The sequence below is a fragment of the Thalia democratica genome, chromosome 8 (assembly GCF_965202585.1).
Source record: "Thalia democratica chromosome 8, ktThaDemo2.hap1.1, whole genome shotgun sequence".
Classification (NCBI taxonomy): Eukaryota; Metazoa; Chordata; class Thaliacea; order Salpida; family Salpidae; genus Thalia; species Thalia democratica.
In genome coordinates this window covers 22899513-22919293 of record NC_139172.1, presented here as the reverse complement: position 1 = coordinate 22919293, position 19781 = coordinate 22899513, and the positions used below count along the sequence as shown (strand labels likewise).

General features: G+C 26.1%; 1 protein-coding gene across 1 annotated transcript; it reads right to left on the bottom strand.

The window, feature by feature from the left end:
- Nucleotides 1–6560: 6560 nt before the first annotated feature.
- On the bottom strand, nucleotides 6561–13033 carry LOC145843026 (DNA polymerase kappa-like). Its single transcript, XM_082950497.1, has 12 exons — nucleotides 12923–13033; nucleotides 12449–12590; nucleotides 12139–12291; nucleotides 11835–11954; nucleotides 11614–11733; nucleotides 10637–10753; nucleotides 10008–10157; nucleotides 8850–9049; nucleotides 8190–8328; nucleotides 7427–7553; nucleotides 7230–7361; nucleotides 6561–6970 (listed from the first exon to the last, which is right to left on the bottom strand). Exons 1-12 carry the CDS (start codon nucleotides 13015–13017, stop codon nucleotides 6561–6563), a joined length of 1905 nt encoding a protein of 634 aa, XP_082806623.1. The 5' UTR covers nucleotides 13018–13033.
- Nucleotides 13034–19781: the final 6748 nt, after the last annotated feature.

Genomic DNA, 19781 nt, shown 5'->3' with positions numbered 1-19781 from the left:
ACCAGAAAAAAACGAAATATTTTTGTTGAAAGTCAATCTGAAGTCTTGAACACTTATTTAATATGTGTTTTTACATGTAAGTATGCATTTATGTATGTATATTCATATTAGATTCGAAAATATTTTTTTATCTATCTGGTATTTGCTTGACCTTTGAAAATTTGATATTAAATACAATTAATTTCTAATTTGAGATAGGTAAAGATTTATGAAAGTATAAATATTGTCTTTATTACATTGTGATGATTCAAAAAAGCTAGTTTACAGTTATAAAATTTTACTCATGATTACTTATTTTTTCAGAATTTTTGCACTTTAATTAGTTGCCTTGGTGGAAAACATAACAGTAAAGGATAAATTAGTGTGGTGCTCATATTAGACTGTGGTTTTCATAGACAATAATGACAGTAATAGATTTAAGAAAGATTGCTTCACAACTTTAAAATTTAATAACGTTTTTGTTTAAAGATTTAACATTTTTGATTAAAAATGTTAACGTTTTTTGTAAAAATTTTTACATATATGTAGCAATTATGGGTTAAGCAAAGGTGTTGCACCGTCAATCATTTTTGTTTATCTAATTTTTTTATGACACTTTAAGTCTTTTTCATTCATATTGTTTATGAGTATATAAAATTACATTGCACTGTTCGTTATTTTCTTCATGTAAAAAAAACCTTAATGTGTTTGTTTTAAATAATAGATTTTATATACGAATTGTAAGTTCATAACTATGTAGTATAATTTATTTTATAGTATAATACCTTTGTATATATTACTTTTAGATTTTTTTTAACAAAGTTTAAGTAAAAATGTTTTTTAAACACAATGTTTTTCGGCTTAAATGTGCGTACCATACCGGTAGTGCGTACCTAGGTAGCAGGTTACTGTACATTTTATTAATAAAATAATGCAAACTTTGTGAAATAGTTTAAAGGTTTTTCAGGATTGTAAATAGATTAAAAAGCATGTAGCCAAAACATTATAAATAAAGCTAACATACTTAAATTAGTAAAAAATATTTTTTTCGCTAAAAGCAAGCAACTAACATCACACATCTTACATATTATATCATATCAATTTTATTGATTATAATAAAAAATGTATAACAAGTAACAATCACCTCTCGCGAATCTAAGCACATTTTTGTCACGCACTCTCGTTTATTTACGCATTCTAGAACTTTCAACAATAGGAAAAAAGTTTTAAAAGTCTTCAATATTAAAAACATTTTTTTAAAGTTTATATTTATTAATATATTAAACACATTATATATATTATAATTTAAAAAAAAAATTTGATTTTTGCATTTTAGTTTGTGCCTTTCATAAGAAACTTATTAAACACAGTGGCATTTCCAGTTATATTTTAGGTGTATTAGCCCCTTTATATCATTAAATCAAAAGGTACAATTTTAAATTTACTGACAATATTTATAGAATGAAGTTTCATTTCAACTCAATAAACCTCTTATTTTTAGCTAGTTTGTTCCTTGCCCACCTAAGATTAAACAAATCTTGTATGTGTTAGAGAAATATTTTTCTCTCACACCATAAAAGACAAGTTCAATCATAGGTAGGCAAAGAAAACTGTAGAAAAAATCTTTTTATACACATGAAAAAATGTTATTTGAAAACTGTCCACATTCATAAACAACTTAATAAAATCAAATTTGTAAACAAAAAAAAAGTGGGAAAGTCTAAAAACTGTATTTAATCAAACACATTATAAGAAAATAACCAATATAGTAGGTATACTACCTACCTCTAGTTTAGCTACGCTATTTTTCTGTGGATATGTGCGTAAATTCGCAAGAGGTGACTGTTTGTTTGAACTTTAAATAAAGATTCAAAATAAATGCATTGAAAAATCTTTAATTAATGTTACTAACCACATTCTACTTAAAATTAGTGTAGTACAAATTGTCTAACAATTAAAAAACTTACATATTTGTGTAGTTAAAACTATACTTTTTTGCTTGAAAAATTAGTATCAACATGGTGTATATTTACAGGCTTGCCGAATGTTTTTGAAAAATTTTCTCCAGGTTTTCAACGTTTCCTCCAGGTTTTTAAAAGCACACATATTTTTGGTATATTTCTAGTGTAAAGTTAAGTTTAAGTTAAAAAACTGTGTTAAACAGTATAAAACATTGAAAAGATACTGTAAATGTGTTTTTTAATAAATAAAAATTTGATGATGACAAAAAAATGTTATTTTATATGATAGACGTTTTGTGTCAAATCGAAATTTTACTACTTAACATGTTAAACCTGTTTAAAAATCCAGATTTATCCAGGTTTTTTATTGATTTATGTTTAAAATTTAAAGTTCTCCCGGTTTTTTTTTCAAAACTTCTCTAATTCCAGATTTTTTAGCCTAAACTGTCAAAATCCAGGTTTTTCCAGGGTTAAAAGATTTTGGCAACCCTGAATTTAATTAAGTTAAATGTTTAAATTAGAATAGTAAAGTTTCAACAAATATACCTTCATTTTTATAACACTTTTCTCTATATATCCGTAGCTTTAAAAGAACATCTACAAAAGATACACAATCGTTAAGTTTCTTGATTTCTTTCTTGTTACACTTTAAAGACTTTTTAATTGATTTAAGTCTTACTTCGTCCTAAAAAAAAAGTTTTATCTGTTTAATATAAAAGCTTAAGGTGACTTTAAAAATATTAGTAAAAACCAATTATATAATTTTATTAAGTTCTCTGGAATTACTATGGGATTTAAAAAATCATCGTAGGTTTTTTCAACACATTTTTTCTCACTTCTAAAATAAGTTAAATAAAATGTTTTTAAGCAAATCAATGACAAGCTTTATAAATAACCGATCGATTTACTTTAAAAAAGTTACTTAAACTTTCAACATTACTAAATAAACAACTTCAATTCTTTTATTGAGCTCGGCTTCTTTACTTTTCTGCCATCGCTCAATTCTTTCTTCTTCTTTCATTTTTTCCAAAACCAGATGCTTGTTTTCATTGTGTATCTTTCTCAGATTTCTTTTACTTTTCCTCCGTCTTCTTCGCTTGTTGATTTTGCATTTCAGATCGTTCATGATCTCTTGGTCTCGCAAAACTGAAGTGAGTTTTTGTAACCTTACCTAAAATATTTATTGTTTGTTTGATTTTAAATAAATTAAAATTAGACAGTAAATAAACATTCCTAACTAAACTGCTAGTCGACCATATGAAAATTGGTTAAGTACATTTCATTAAAACGTTTTATTGTATAACTGTATATCTAAACTTAGACAAATGTAAATCTTTTACAATCTTTATGAGTCAAAATACATTACTTCAACAAAAGTAACTTACTTAAAGTTTAGGCTTAACACAAAATACAAAGAAGAAAAAGTGCTACGCAACAAACAACTGCCTATTGCTTTTTTTTCTTTAGGGAGTTGAATTTTTATTTTATCAAAGTTTATCTCATTAGTTCTCTTTAAATTTCAAAAACTTAAAAACAATTTTTATATAACTTTTGCAGTAGCTCAACAAATTTATTTGAAATATAGTGATAAAAACTTACTATTTCTTATTTTGCTAATATTTAACTTTTAATAAACATATATATCTTTCATTTATATATTATATATATTTATTATATTGACCAATTTGTTAAACTTTTTATGACGTAACATTTCTGCACAACTCAATTTAATTTTCATTTTTAAAAACTTGCCTTTTCTTAGAGCTTTTCGAGGTTAGTGCCTAATTTTATTAAATTTGTATTTTTTGTAGACAATTTTATAATTTTATGTTTTTATCCCAAACTTTGTTTTTTAACCATAAAGTTCATTTATAGTTACTACCTACATAAACACTATACATAATTATACATGCTTTTTCTGCTTTTTTTCTAATGTGTGATAATATTTTATAGACTCCGTAGATCTGTTCTTAAATTTATTTGAGAGCAGTGAAAGGACGTTAGTTGAAATAAAGTTTTAGCACAAGAACATCTGTGGTATCTATCATTTATTAATCTGCTCAAAAATTTTTTTGGAGATTTCAATGAAGTGTATGAGTTCAAAAATATTCAGTCTTAGTACCGTTAAAATAACTTATTGAATTGTTTAGAATTTTTAGTTTTTAGAAAAGTTTGGGCTTTTGATTTAAGTTTAAAAATGTCTATTGATTCAGATAACCATAACAATAAATTTAGATATTTTTTAAATATCAACATACACGTAGTTGTTCTGTATGACATATTTTCTTTAAAATGTAAACAGTTTTTGTATCTATGAAGCTTCTAACTAAAATGACATTTAACCAGAAATGAAGTCTAGCAAGAAAGTTAACAAATATGTGAATTGAAATTTTATAAAATCTAAATAATACAAATTAAAACAATTTCTAAAGATATTATATATATCATATAGACTGTAACGCTTATTTATAATAAAACATTCGTTGAATTTATTCTTTCAAAAATTTATTCTTCAAACTAAGTTTCGGTAAGTTCGGTTTGTTTTCTTAAAACCGAAACATATAATAATACATTCGGTTGTTAATGTTATTATAAAGAAAAAAAAAGCTTTTCCATAGGAACCAATAACTTTGTAGTAAAAATTTGACAAGCTATAACATCATTTCAAAATAAAAACATATTTATCCTTTTAGATAACTTAAAATATTTATTGCTCATTTATATAAAGATTAGTTAATATACTGACTGCTTTTCAGCTAAACTTTATTTCATATAAAACCCAAAAAACTTTGATTTTACTATTTCAGACTATATTATGATGTATTTTAAACTTTTTTCCTACGTTAAGCAATAAAACATAAGATTAACAAAGTTTACAAGTGTTTAGGATTTTATAATTCGACCTCAATAGATGGTATTATAACTAAAGTCATAAAATAATTATTCAAAGGAATGATTTTAAATGTTTATGATTTACTCATTATTGAGAATTACTATAAACTTTCCTACATTTGTATGCTTAAAGTTTTTTTTTAGAGCATAAACATTTTTAAAACTATAGAGCATAATTATACAATTTTAAGTATTAATTTATCATAATTACCTTTACCGGCTTAAAAAGTGTAACACTAACTAGTGTTACATTTTAAAAAGTTAGCACATAATTTTTTTTTGAAATAAATCATTAACAAGACTTGTAACTAGTGTATACTACTGACTTGTTTGCTGAACTTTTTTTGACAATCAAGTCCTTCATTAGAAAGTTCTTCTATCAACTGTTCAACTTCTGCAACTAGTTTTTGAGCTTCGTTTATCTAAAATTACATTAATGATTATTTGAAGTTTGAAAACATATAGATATAATTAGATAAATTACAGGTGTTTTGTTAGTAAACTTAAAGGTCAAGATAAATAAAAAACAAATACCTTTTTTCACAAAAACAAATTATTGCATATTTATTAAAAAAACTTAAAAAAAAGTTAAAGCTTTACCTAAAACTTTTACTGTGATATTTTTCAAAATGAAATCATATAATTACAGTGCATACTTAATGTTAGATTGCACATACATTTTTTGGTAATAGGAATATTTTATTTTATTCATTTAAAATTAACCACTACCTTAGCAATTTAAAACGTTTTAGCTACTTGTATGCTTAAATAGTGTAAAAAAAAATTATGAATCAGAGCCCATGGGTAATAGCAATAAAAAATATTACAGTAAACAATAAAGTTCTTATCAAACCCAGTAAGATGAAAAACAAAACACTAACGACAATAATCATTATTAAACATAACAAACCTGCAAAAAAGAATTCCCCATTGACGTAGCTTTTGTTTCTATTGCAGGCTGTCCTTTTTTAAGTTTTGTACTTTTAAGAATGTTGTTAACTATCTCCTGAGGCTTCAACTCAAACTGTGGAGCATTTGGTCGCATTGGCGTTGAAAAGCTTTGCGCTGATCCTTGATGAGGTGCAATCGTAAAGTTGGGATTAATTGAGTTTATTTGAGAGTACTCATTAGTTGGCTGTTGGATGATATTAAACTGGGGAGTTGGAGGCATGACATTTCGATTCGGAAAAAATCTTGGAGGAATTCCGACTGTCCTTTGTTGATGCGGAAATGAGTTTCTCTGCCAATTAGGCTCCATGTTTAGGTTATCAATTATTATTTTGTTTTGAAGATCTACGTTATAAAGTGTTTGAGTAGATATTAAAATAAATTCATTAGTACTTCATTTAAAATATAAAAAATATAATATAACACTGCTACAAAGACAACAAAGTAGATGATACGTTTTCTTTTTTATTAATTTATAACATTTACAATACCAGTAAAACCTAAGATTTTTGAAAAATTTCATTGGCTGTTTTAAAATGAGAGAATTTCTTGTTTTCATTTAGGTTAATTTATATAGGTAGTTTTTTGTTTTGGAATTTAGATTTTTTTTAGAAATATTGCGCTAGTTCAACAGCAAAACAAAATTATATATGGATAAATAAAAATAAATATTTCATAAAAAAAAACCACAAACATATATACTTTACATTTAGATAATGGTCAGATTTATATAGTTATGATTTTGTTGACAATATAGAAAAAAAAATCACAAAAAAAATCTTATTTGTTAAAGTATTTATCTATAGAATGAGTCTTAATATTTTTCAAAATCTTATTCTTTCTCTTTTTTATCTTCCCTTCTTGTTTTCTTTTTTTACTTTTTACTTTACTTTCACCCTTTGACATAAAAGCTGATTTTTGCTCCTTTAAAATTTTACCAATAGTTTCCCTGTTAAGGCAGCTGTCAATGTGAGTGTTGAACGAGTTAAGATCGGAAGCTTTGCTGGCAGTGAAAACGACATTGCAAATCGGGCAAGTGAACAAGCATTCTTCTCGTTTACTTTCTTTTTTATCTGGTTGAACAGGGCATTCAGCAGCTTGGGGATTAAAAGGATTTCCTTCAGGCTTCAGACTGCTTTCGTGTACTACACTTGAACTAGTTGCTTTACTTGTCGAACAACATGCTTCTTCTGAAGAAAATTTAAAGGAAATAAAGTTGCAGTTTGTATAAGTTTAGTTAAATTATAAAATTTATCAACTGTTTATAGTTATTCAAAACTCATATTTGAATTAAGTTAAAACTAAGAATTCATGCTTTACATTAGAAATTTTATTTCATAAGTTTTATTGGTTTGTTTCCAATAATTGCTAAAACTTCACAGATGATTAAAAGAAAAAATAAAATTTAGTGCTAACATTTAAACAATCTATTACAATTGAACTTAAAACCTAAGTTTTCAGATTCATCAGATTTTTCAACAACTGTATTGTCTTCGTCTTGTTTGGACTGAAAAAACTTGCTTATACTGGTCTGACCGTCTCCTACGAACCCAAGAGGTTCAAGTTTTGAAAGTCCGACACCTAGAATAAACCATTCATAGCGACAAAGTTAACATATACAGACAAAACTAGTAAATATAACTAACCCATCAACCTCAGAGGTAAATTTCCTTTGGCAGATTTTATTTCGTTTTCAAGCAGATCTGATGCAACTTTGAAAATAGATCTGAAATCACTCACTGCATGAGTTGTGCTTTTAGACCTTGTGTTCAACTGAAAAATGAGATTAAGACTTTGCTAATACTTCTAAATAATTGACCAAATTGCTATTTCTTGAAATAAAGTATGTATATTACTCTGTATGTTAAAAACAAAATAAAAGCTACAGTGTAATCATTGATTTGAAACAAAGTAATGTATGCCCTAAAACAAAACTATTACTTAATTTAGGGGTCGGCAAACTGAGACACACGGGCCAAATACGGCCCTAAAAGCAAAACATGTGGCTCACGATGTAGATTTTACCTAAAAACATTGTTTTTATATGACAACACAGAAAGTAACTGTGGTAAAAACTTACATTACGGGCTTAGATCAATAAATACTAACTATCAGTGCTTAATTAATACTCGTTTTACAACATCTTTGGTTTAAACTTTGTTTTTTTTACTACTATTTTAAATACCTGCAAAAATGTTTTATTTGATGTTGGGCCCGCGAGCAACTTTTCAATGAAAACTCGCTTGTTACTTAAAAAAAGGCTGACGACCCCTGCTCTAACTAAGTGTTTCAACTTTTGTGGATTTTAGTACAGCTACTAGGCCATTTTAACTTTAAGTACGTTAAATACTAACAACAGTTCATTAAACTTTACACTAAAAAAAACTTAAATTAAACTTAAACGCCTACTTTGAATTCAGTAGTTTTAATCTTTAAAGTAACAGTTTTCCCTTGTATAGACTCAGCTTCAACATCTTCAACTAAAGCCTGGCAAAGTTCTTCCAGTTTCAGCATGAGCTCAGAAGGTTTCGATATTTCTGAAAACGTTCTGCAGAAAGTTTTGAAACAAGATTTAAATTTTTAAGATCTTATTTAGTTAATAAAAAGTATTTAAATTTAATTTTTAAAAATAAATATTCTACAAATGTTTTTTTTGTTATCTGGTCAATAAGTCAATTGTATTTAACAAAATACTTGGAAATTTTCAGGTATTATATTTTATCAAAATAGTAAAGCTTTACTCACTATTTTATTATCAATTTGTTAGCCTCAAAATTAAATAGGTTATTTTATAAAAAAGACATACATACTTAATGTGGTGATAGAAACTTATAAAATATGAACTTTAAACATTTTTATAGTAAAAAATACTTTAAATTCGTATTTAAATGTTGGACAAAATTAATAAATTTTTTAAACAACTCTATTTTGTTAAATATGTATCTAAAAATAATTAAACAGGTTTGTGAATGGTTCACCATTCACAAACGTCACTTAATAACCAGCGTGCACTTCAGGTACAAACAAATTCACAATACTACATTTAACAACGTATGCCTCAGCTCACACCTTTCTGTACTGATGCTCTTTCGTTCGCTGTCACCCTCGAGGTAGTTCGAGGAGCAGGCTCGCGAGACTCGCAGGAAGAAGGAAGCTGAAGTTTCGGAGAACAGCAGGAACACGTTCTGCCTCTGCTCGTACAAATCCTTGCACTTGACCACGCCTATTGCGGCCAGCATCTGCTCGCTCACCTTGCCGATTCCGCTCACCTTGTGTTTAGGTAAACAATGAGAATGTGTTGGTAAAAATATGTTAAAGAATATTGTCGCAAAAAAAAGTTGTATATTCAAGTTTATTACGACTGTAGTAACAGAGTAATGTAGTTGCCATTTGTTTTTAAACTTTTTTCTAGCATTTCTTAATTTCATCAAGGCTTTTGAAAGTACAGTCTTTTTGTCCTTTTTACTACAAAATTAATCTTGAGGTAAAAAGCTGTCTTTAATATTATAAAATTTATTCAAATATTGACACTTTAGCTGAGAGTTTTAATAGTTAAGCTCTTATGTATTGAGCACTCTAAATCACACAGTTTTCTCACTTATGTTTTAAGAAGTATAAAATTATTGAACAAATACTGTAATACTTCTTTCAATATGGCTTTTAATAAATAATATTTTCAATAATACAAAAAAAAATTATATGATAGATTTTACTTATTAGATTAGAAATTCATTATTTTACGTGTTAATTGATTAAAGTTTCATGGTTTCCCAGTTTTTTTTTTCTAATTTTTTTTAATTCCAGGTTTTTTGCTACTCTGTAGTAACCATTACAAAAAAATTGTACATTACATACATGGTATTACTTATTATATTTTTTAATAGACTTATATGTTCAAATACCATTTAATTTCATTTCACAAAGTGTTTTTTATAAAAACTAGACTAGTTTAGTATCTTATTCTTGTGATGTGTAAAAAGAGTTGTTAAACGCAGAGCTTAATTAAAACTAATTAAAATTAACATAGTATAAAGTTATAGATTATTATTCAGACTATGCAGAGAGAGTAATAAATGCAATGAAAAGACACAACAATGTAATGGTTTTATAAACTTAACTCGTTACAATGTTTTACTACCAAGGCTGATTTAAAAAAAGTAAAGTTTTAGATAAACTATTTAAGTAAAAACTAAAGAGCTCCGCACCAAAATTACAGCTTTTGCTAACTTTCCGAATAGGCAGTTCAGATATGAAGTTTATTGCGTCTTCCCTGTCACCTTTGATATATGTTTGACCGTTTGGCTTGTTCATATCGCTGCCAATTTTAGCCAGCATGGTGTTGCAAGCGATTCCAGCACTCGCGGTTAATAGAGTTTTCTAAAATAAAAAAATTACAGTTAAAATAGCTAAAGATTTAAAATTTCACAAAAGTAGTAAATAGAATTAAAAATGTATTATTTACGAAACTTAAAAACTTAACACTACGCACTACTTCTTTTAACCTGTTTATCTCAAAATATTCAAAAAAAAAAACTGTAAAGTACCCTCTTCCTTTATAGACTATTTTTTGAAATTTTAATTTAAGTTTAAAACAAAATGGTACAACTAAAATATATTAAGCTGATAGTCAACTAAAATAAACTGTTATTATAAATTATAAATATTAACAGTAAATTTTCTATTAAATTTTTGTGAAAACTATTGTTTAATTAAAGTTTACGCAAATTAAGTTCAATACTATTTAATATTTTTAGAAAGCTAACACTTTTTTTAAACAGATAATATATATTCAAAAAATATTTATACACGCGAAACATAAGTAAGCTTACAAACAAACTACTAGACATTAAAACAACCTGGTGAATTCGGAATCTTATTTCTTCTGTTACTTCTTCTGCGGAAAAACCAAAAGTTCTACTTGTTATTGCATCATTTAGTTTAAGCAGAGGATTGTAATCATATGTTCTTTCACTCTGAAAACAACACACCAGTAATATAAACAGTATTTTCCAAAAATTAATACAAAACATTTTATAAAAGTTAGAACAGTAAAATTTTATCTTACAGTTTGTTACAACATTATGTTTAAGATGATACTAAATATAGAAAACATTTTGATAAAAGTAAGTTTGTTTAAGGTTTTAGGATTTATTAAATTCTATACTTGACTTTAAAATCCTCTACAACTTTTAAATTCACAGTTATTAATTTTAATTAATTAAACTAAAACTTTGGCAAAAATTTTTTTTATAATAAAAATATAGTTATTTGCCTTAACTAAAAAATACTGCTCAATTTACTGGAATGTAAAGAGCTTATTTAAATAGAGGTGTACAAATTAAATATTTTATTTACGACCGGTTTCGGTGGCTAAAAATAGCGACCTCTTCAACCAAAACAAATTATTAAACAGTTTAATACTTTATTTTGCTTGAAGAGGTCGCAATTTTTAGCCACCAAAACCGGTCTTAATTAAAATATTTAATTTGCACACCTCTACTTTATAATAAATATATAAAACGTTTGTAAATTAATTATATCTATATTGAATATATCTTTAATAAAATGGACAATCTTTGCAAAATACTTGCACAACTTAGAATAATCAGTTCATAATGTTATAGACTAAGACTTTAAAATTATGAGTAGGAAAATGATATAAACTTTGAAACTTATTTAGTGCTTTTTGTAATTGACAGTATAATTACTGTCCTTCACTTCATCAAATTGATTTTATATAATTAGCTATAAACAATCAACTTGCATTACCTTAAGATAAAGACAAAGAGTACTAAAGCAATAATACAACAACTAGTACTTATTTTTAAACTACCTCGGTAAGGTTTTTCCTTGTAACTAAATAGTTTGTAATATCAAGGTAAGCTTCGTCTAAACTGGCAGGTACGAAATTATTATCATAACTTCTTAATATTTCTCTAACTTCAATGCTAACCTGTAAAATTTTAGTTCATTATAAATCTAATAAGGCTAGTTATATCTACCGAAATCTAATAACTAACTGTTTAAAAAATGTTAGAAAACAACTTAACATACTTTCTTATATTTTTCAAAATTACATGGAACAATAATGAGATTCGGGCATAACTTTTTAGCTATAAATCCGGGCATAGCAGCTCTAACTCCATATCTCCTTGCAAAGTAATTCGAAGTAGACTGTTAAAAGCAAATTCTATAAACTGAAAAAGCTTTTCGTTTTTTTAAAACATTTACAATATGCAACATATCCAGCTGGTAAAACATTTTTATAATTTATTATAGAAATAAAAAGTTAAATAAAATTAAAAAAATATATCTGAACTGAATTACTAAGAACATTTGTTAGCTAACAAGTTCTTACCAACATCCCTATACTGCCAACAGCCATAGGTTGATCTTTCAATTCTGGGCAGTCCCTTTCCTCTACTGCTGCATAGAACGCATCCATATCAATATGTATGAGTGTTCTAGTGGCATCCCAAGAAATTTTAATTTCTTTTACCATCTTGTCCGCCTAATTCAATAAAATTTAGATAAATTACTTACTCATAGTTCAAAGATAAAAAACTAATATAGATAATTACTAAATCTTTTGATTTAATTCATAGTTTAAAAAACTTTAATAAACACTAAAAACAACTGAATAACTTACTAAATAGAAAATTTTAAACCTGTACTAATGCTTGCTTCTTCTCTTGAATTGTAGAAGAATTTAAATTTTCTAGCATCTTTGTTATTTTTTCTTTCACTTGTTTGTCTCTTTCTTGTTCGTTTTTATAAAACCGTGAACCAACAGTGTTCTCCATAATAATCCTTTAATCAAAAACAAAGTTGCTTTTACGTATATTACATAGAAAATTAAGAAAAAAATTACAAGATTGACAAAGTGTTTAATAAAGATTTTTTTTTAATTTTACCTAACTTTTATAAATTTTCATATGGCTATAAATACTACTTTGAAGATCGAAATGAAAATCTATACATGAAACTACTATAACATAAAGTAGGAAAAAGAAGTTTAGTAGTTTTTTAATATACAGTAAAATTTCTTCTTAATTTTAGAGATATGTCAGAACTTGATGAAAATCAAAGATCATTGAAATAGATAGATTATAACTTCTACAATCAGTATAAGAAAAACTTACTTGTTTATTTTTTCTTTATCTAGTCCTTTCATGCCTGCTTTGTTGTCATTTAGAGACATCCTTTGGATAAGCTTAGGTTCTGTTCTTTCAGTCATGGTTTTTAATTTTCTTATTTAAAAAAAATTATCTGTAAATTAGCAAATACAGTACTTGGAAAATTTCAAAGTAATAATGTAAACTAGAAAGTTATGTATATTTTTTAACTTAAACTTTAACTGAAAAATTATGTTTAAGAGATTGTAGCATTGTTTTAAACTTTTGTTTACTAAGTTTTCGAATAAGTATACACATAAATATGTTAACATTAAGTAATAATTTCTTTATTAGAAACGTGCAATGCTAAACCTTTAGTTTCTAAAGATCTGAAAAATATTAAAGCACAACAGCTTTGCTAAATTAAAAAGTTTAAAAACATTTATATTTTTCAATGCCATATAATGAGGTTTAACATTTTTTTACAAAAGATAATATTGGCTATTATTTCAAAGCTTGAAGCATATACAGCAATAGAGGTGGTGTAAAATTTAGTCCTTAACGGGCCAGGGAATTTCCATATTTAATCTAATTCACAATAAACTCAAAATTATCAAATTCATTTCAACAAAATTCTAATTCTACATGAACCTTTATTTTACTCTATGTAGGTTTCAAATGTTCTGTAAATTGTACCGAAGATTTTTTTTCTGTGTTTCACATCCCAGAATATTTAGTTCAAAGTTTTGTTTAGCGGCCCAGATTTACATGCTTTGAGGCTGAAGTTTTACCTTATGCAAAGCATTTTTTCTAAAATTTTATAAATATCTGCATGCTAATTACATTGAACCAGCAGGTCAGATTCTGCTAGTGAGCGGTATCTTTTCAATTCTGATACTTTCTATAGAAAAAATAATAATAAGCTTCTCAGCTAAATCCAATTTTGTAAAAAAAATCTGATACAGTAGTATAAAATATAAACATTTCAACTTTTTTTTAAATTTCATATTTACAAAAAAACTAGTACAAACATACAGAACAGAAAGTAATTGTCAATTATTTTCTCTTAAATCAAAAGTTTATTTAAATGTTTCTTCTACTATATGTCTGCAGTAGTTTACTTTAAACTTTCATGCAATTTTCTATTCAATGTTATAAACAACTTGTAAGAAGCAGATTTATAAAAAAAATGTTTTATGAAAACAAAAAATAAATTACATTTGAAACCACAAATTTAGCTCCACACAACTAAGTATTTCTATAAGAAGCAAAACTTATGTTATATGTATAACTATATACTTGCAGGGTTGCCACAGAGCAAGTTGAGAAAAATTTTCTGACTTTTCTAAATCTAAACTTTTAGTTTAAACTTATTCAAAAATACATAATCAAACACTTGAAACTATATAAAGCATTCAATCTTATTTTTATGCAAGTTAAAACAACAGTTTTCAATGAATTTAATTATTTAACTTCCATTACATCACTTGAACCGTCTGTGCATTTGATGTATTTGCAATAAACAGCTCTATCAGCAAAATACTTGTATTTTCTAACTTAATACAGTTCTAGTTTGTATACATACACATAATACTTAATTCTTCTTCTGAATGTTATAGTTTATCTTTTCATACTGTTTTCAAGTAGAGCTTGTTAATACTAAACCCTCGTTTGACCTCAGCCTGGTCATTGTGCAACACAAATAATGATTGCAACAACTTTCTGAGGGAAGATTTAGCAGAAACTTTCAATGTTTCAAAATAGAATTGGTCCTAACAATCTTTCTTCACTTTGCGTGAAGCTCCTGAACTTTAATGCATTAATTGGAAAATTAATTGCAAAGTTCTAAATTTTTCAATGCTAGCATTACCTTCAGAATTGAAACTTATGTTTTACTTTGTTAAGGAGTGCACAAAGTTGGCAAAACATTTAACAACAATTGTGACTCCTAATTTTTCAAGGCTTGGCAGATTTAGGCATTACATAACTTTACAAATGTACTTCTATTCTGCTCCGGAGATTTTCAACTGATTTTATAACAAATACTCTACATTCTTTGTTGAAATTTAAGACCTTTTGTTCCTCAACTAGGTCTTTTTTCCTCAAATTTGCAAGCAAAATAGTTGCAGCACAACCAAGATCAAAGGCATGTTTTAGTTAAGCTTGATTATTCAATTTAACCTTGAATAACTGGTTATGGCTGAGGTTCCTAACTATCACATCTTTCATAATAATGCACAGCAATTAAATTACTAAGCACGAAATGTCCTCCAGCATAAAGGCAACAACAGGCTAGCTACTCTGTTACAATGTCAAAAAAGCCTGCATGACAGATATCACATAACTAAAGAAATAAAAGAAAATTTTTGTGTATATATCACAGTTTCACTTTGAAGTGTCCTTACCACAGATCATCATCAATACTAAAAAGCATAAAAAACTGCTGGTTCAAGTAAGGTAGTTGTTCAATATGTTTAAAAAAAATTTTCAAGTTTTATAAAGGATATTTTACCACAGATGTTCTTGTGCTAAAACTTTATTTCAACTAACGGCGTTTCACTGCTCTCAAATAAATTTAAGAACAGATCTACGGAGTCTATAAAATATTAACACACATTAGAAAAAAAGCAGAAAAAGCATGTATAATTATGTATAGTGTTTATGTAGGTAGTAACTATAAATGAAATTTATGGTTTAAAAACAAAATTTGGGATAAAAACATAAAATTATAAAATTGTCTACAAAAAATACAAATTTAATAAAAGTAGGCACTAACCTCAAAAAGCTCTAAGAATAGGCATGTTTTTAAAATGAAAATTAAATTGAGTTGTGCAGAAATGTTACGTCATAATAAATTTAACAAATTGGTCAATAATTTATACAACTTATAAAGCTTAAAGGATATTTTATTAATTTTTACCAGATGAAGGCATTTAAAAGTAAGTAATTTTGTAAATTTGTAGAAAAATTTTGTAACTTTAGTCTGACTTTGTAGGATTTTTATTTAACTTTTTAACACTTAAAAGCTTTGGAATATAAAAAAATTTGTAAATTTTAACTGAAAAAATCTGATATTTTTTCAAATATTGTCAAATTTCCTGATTTTTTCAATTTTTTTAGTTTTTCCTGACTTTTTCTGATTTTCCTGACCTTGTAGCAACCCTGACACTTGTTTACATAAGCATTGTGCTTATTTTAATTATTTATTGTGATACTAAAAAACTTACAGCAATATTTACTCAAAAGTGATACACATATCTTTATAGATTTATAGGCAAAATGAGAAGTTGTTAAGTAAAACAACAACATTAAAAAACATAAATGTAAAAATCTAATTTGAAAAAAAGTTAATACAATTTTTAAAATTTATAAGTTTTAAAAAAATAAGGTATGAAAATTAAAAACATAAATTCTGAGGATAAGGTCAGAATGGTACATTAAATTAATAAAACTGCGGATTACTTTTTAACCTATCTTAAACAACAATCTTGACAACTTAAGTTAATAGTATTAACTTAATAAAAAAAACTGTGGAACTTAAGTTCACACTTTGTTGCTTGCGCCACCATTAAGAAAAACTTGAAATTTGAATAACTTGTAGTTGTTAGTTGGAATAACAACCAGGTAAGGCACCTTAATTGCAAGTCAATGTATTTTTTCCCTGAGAATTAATGGTAAAATATGTTGTATCTGTAAAAATATTTTTGTTTTTGCACAAATTTGTTTATTTCCCTTTCCCTTTTAAGTTACCTATTTCTTGTCTGTCATGCATCCTTCTACTAAAACACCTAGGTTTATTTTCTAAAACTGAACTAACTTAGCATTTTCAATAAAATAACATACATAACATTACTATTTCCACAAGTGACATTGTATTTGTAATGATTATGTTGAAAAACATTTTTATTTAAATTAGTTCAACTTTTATTCTTTCTGCTATAGTATTACATATTAAAGCAAAAAGTACGCAATAGTATTACTATAGCAAAAAGCATAAAGGTTGAACTATTTTAAACAAAAATGTTTATTAACATGGTCAGTAAAATTACTACTAGTAACATTTAACAACAAAATCATTGAATTCTAGGTTTTAAAAAACATTAAATTTCCTTTGTGCAGTAATTTTAGTATCAGGATTGCCACTCTTTGAGTAAAAAAAACTGTCCTGAGTCTCCTTAAACTGCCTTAAGTCATGCTGAGTTTTTTTCAAATCCTTTAAAAAAATCACCTCTGAGGTATTTCTCTTAAACATATTGAAGGAGATAGATTTTTAGTAACTTTTAGTTATTTGCTGTTTTAGTTTTCTTTTTCCATAAGGAACCTATTGTAATCTCTGACTTATACTGGCTAAACTTCAAAAGTTTTCAAAATTTTAAAAATCTTAAAAAGCAACGTTTAGCTTAGTTAAAATTTTACAAAATAAGGTCAAGTTGTAGAAAAAGTTATTAAAAGTTATTTACTCCTGTAAGTGCTCCTTTGCGTAATTTTGTATGGTCTAATTGTAAGCCAACCTTGTAAGTCTAAGGTTTTTTAGTTATGCTACAAAAAAGTATAAAAAGTTAAAAAGTTTTTCTCTATTCAAGTCTATTGTTAATTTCTTAACCAAAATCAAAATGTATCTAAAATGTCAGTCAAAGAAACAAAGAACTCAAGGAAGTAAAAACTTATTTTTACTTAATTTAATTGAAAGAAGTTGTGTGTACAAGTTTAATATTTAAATGAATTTATTTACAAAATAATTTTGCGCTTTGTAAGACTTTTTATTTGTAATTTATACTAAAACAATAGCAATAAACACAATTTAAGATAAAACTTCAAAAAGTTTAATCTGATAAACAATCTTTCAGTTCTAACTTCAAATAATTTATTTCCACTTAAAAATATTTCAAGTAATTTTTGAAAAAGGTGCAGCTCCTATCATTTATCATAAACTATTATCATCATAACAGATTGTACACAATTTAAAACTTAACAAATTAAATAATGATTTATTCATTAAGTTTCATTATAATAAACATTGAATAAAATGTATGTAAAGTTTTAGGTGATTCTAAAGAATATATTGTATTGAGAGTAAAGAGTTCTATAAAGTAAAAAAAATGTGTTATAAAAAAGTAAAACCTTAACGGTCGTAAATTCAAGAATACATAAGTTATAATTATAACAAAACAATACCATCATGGTTTGGAATTAAACAAAATGCTTGCAAACTTTTATTTATTTTTATTAAGAATAATTTGCATTAATTGTCAAATGGTATATAAATATGCAAGATTTAAGTCTAGGAATATACTACCCAAAGAGATATATAGCTTTAAATATAAATTTTTTTGCACTGAATTTTGTATACTTTTTTCTCAATACTAGTAACAAGTACTAGAATCACAGTGTCACTATGGAAGTAACTATTCTTTATACAATCAGTCAAATGTTGTGAGATGTACATTAATGAACCCATTTTTTGTTGATTTAAATATTGTGTCAAAAAATTCTGAGCGTTACCTTTAAAACCATCTATGTTTGTCTAAGCTGATTTTTCCAAGTGTAACTTTGGCCATTTAAAAACAACTGTAGAGAAATACCAATAATGAAGACACGATAGTAATGTAATAATAACTTAATTCAGGGTTGCCACTTGTTTTTTCAAATTTTTTTCTAGGTTTTCCAAATTTCTTCCAGGTTTTTAACAATATACATTTTTGGGTCTATTTTTTGTTTGAAGTTTATTTCTTTATAAGAAACTGTGTTTAATAGTATAAAAACATTGAAAAGATACGTTAGAGTTACTTTAAATGTGTTTTTTTTATGAAAAAATTTTGATAATGACAAAAATCTCACCTATATGATAGATTTCTTGTGTCAAGTCAAAATTTTACTACTGAAAATGTTTATATTATTAAAAATTTCAGGTTTTAAGATCAAAATTCCAGGTTTCTCAAGGTTTTTTCCAAAGTTTCTCAAATTCCAGGTTTTTCCAGGTTATTTTTGTTTAAGTTGTGGAATTATAGGTTTTTCCAGGTTTCCAGCTAAAGTGGCAAACCTGTTAATTAATTTTTGATAATTTATATTTTTGAATATTATTATTAGTAAATTTGGAATAACTTAATTTATTCAAAACTAATAACAATTTTTTTTGAAATCTATAGTAGCTTCATAGTTTAACAATGAAACAATCAAATAAAACAAACCACCAACGTTTTTCATTTTCTACTTCAAACCTTGTTTTTTCTTTTTTAAATAAAGTGTTTGTGTAGTTTTATTAAGAAATGTTAACTCAAACTACTTGTCTTTAATTATTTTCTATACGCTATAACTACTTTAGTTTTCAAAGTTAATTGTTGAGTCTTTCAGGACCTGTAGTTCTACGCATAACAAACAAGTTTTTTAAAGTTTTATTGGTTTAATATAATTGGGGCGACTTCAATGGCGTAAACAACAAAGGATGTTTATAATGTAAAAAAATTAGAAAATGTATGAATTTAGTAAATATGAATTTCTATTAAACTTCAGCCTCTTTAAAATTTGTTTTGTTCTAAAATCTACCACATTTTTGAAACAAATTTTGAACACATTTAAACGAAGTTTTGAGGCTGGTACTCTCCCTTTTCAACAATGAAACTTACCAATACAAGTTTTTTTTTTCATTAGTTAAGTCAAAAAAAAATATCAGCGAAAGTCTACCTACAAAGCCAAAGCCTAGACTTACATATGTTTTAAGACAAGCAACAAATAGAAGCAACATTGTAAAATTCCATATATTATTTTCTAAAAATTTCGGGTAAAAAATTTTCATTATACTTCTTTCATCTTTTTGTTTTATGTTTGTTTATTTAAGGTAGGGGTGGGCAACGTAAATAATTGACGGGCCGGATCCAAAAAAAATTAG

What these genes read in the sequence shown, in the direction of transcription:
- LOC145843026 (XM_082950497.1), bottom strand. Translation starts at nt 13,017, where the DNA reads ATGACTGAAAGAACAGAACCTAAGCTTATCCAAAGGATGTCTCTAAAT. An exon ending in AGAAGCAAGCATTAGTACAG is followed by an intron (nt 12,292 to 12,448) that starts GTTTAAAATTTT and finishes TTATTGAATTAG; the next exon opens with GCGGACAAGATGGTAAAAGA. An exon ending in AAGAGCATCAGTACAGAAAG is followed by an intron (nt 8,329 to 8,849) that starts GTGTGAGCTGAG and finishes AACTTTCTGCAG; the next exon opens with AACGTTTTCAGAAATATCGA.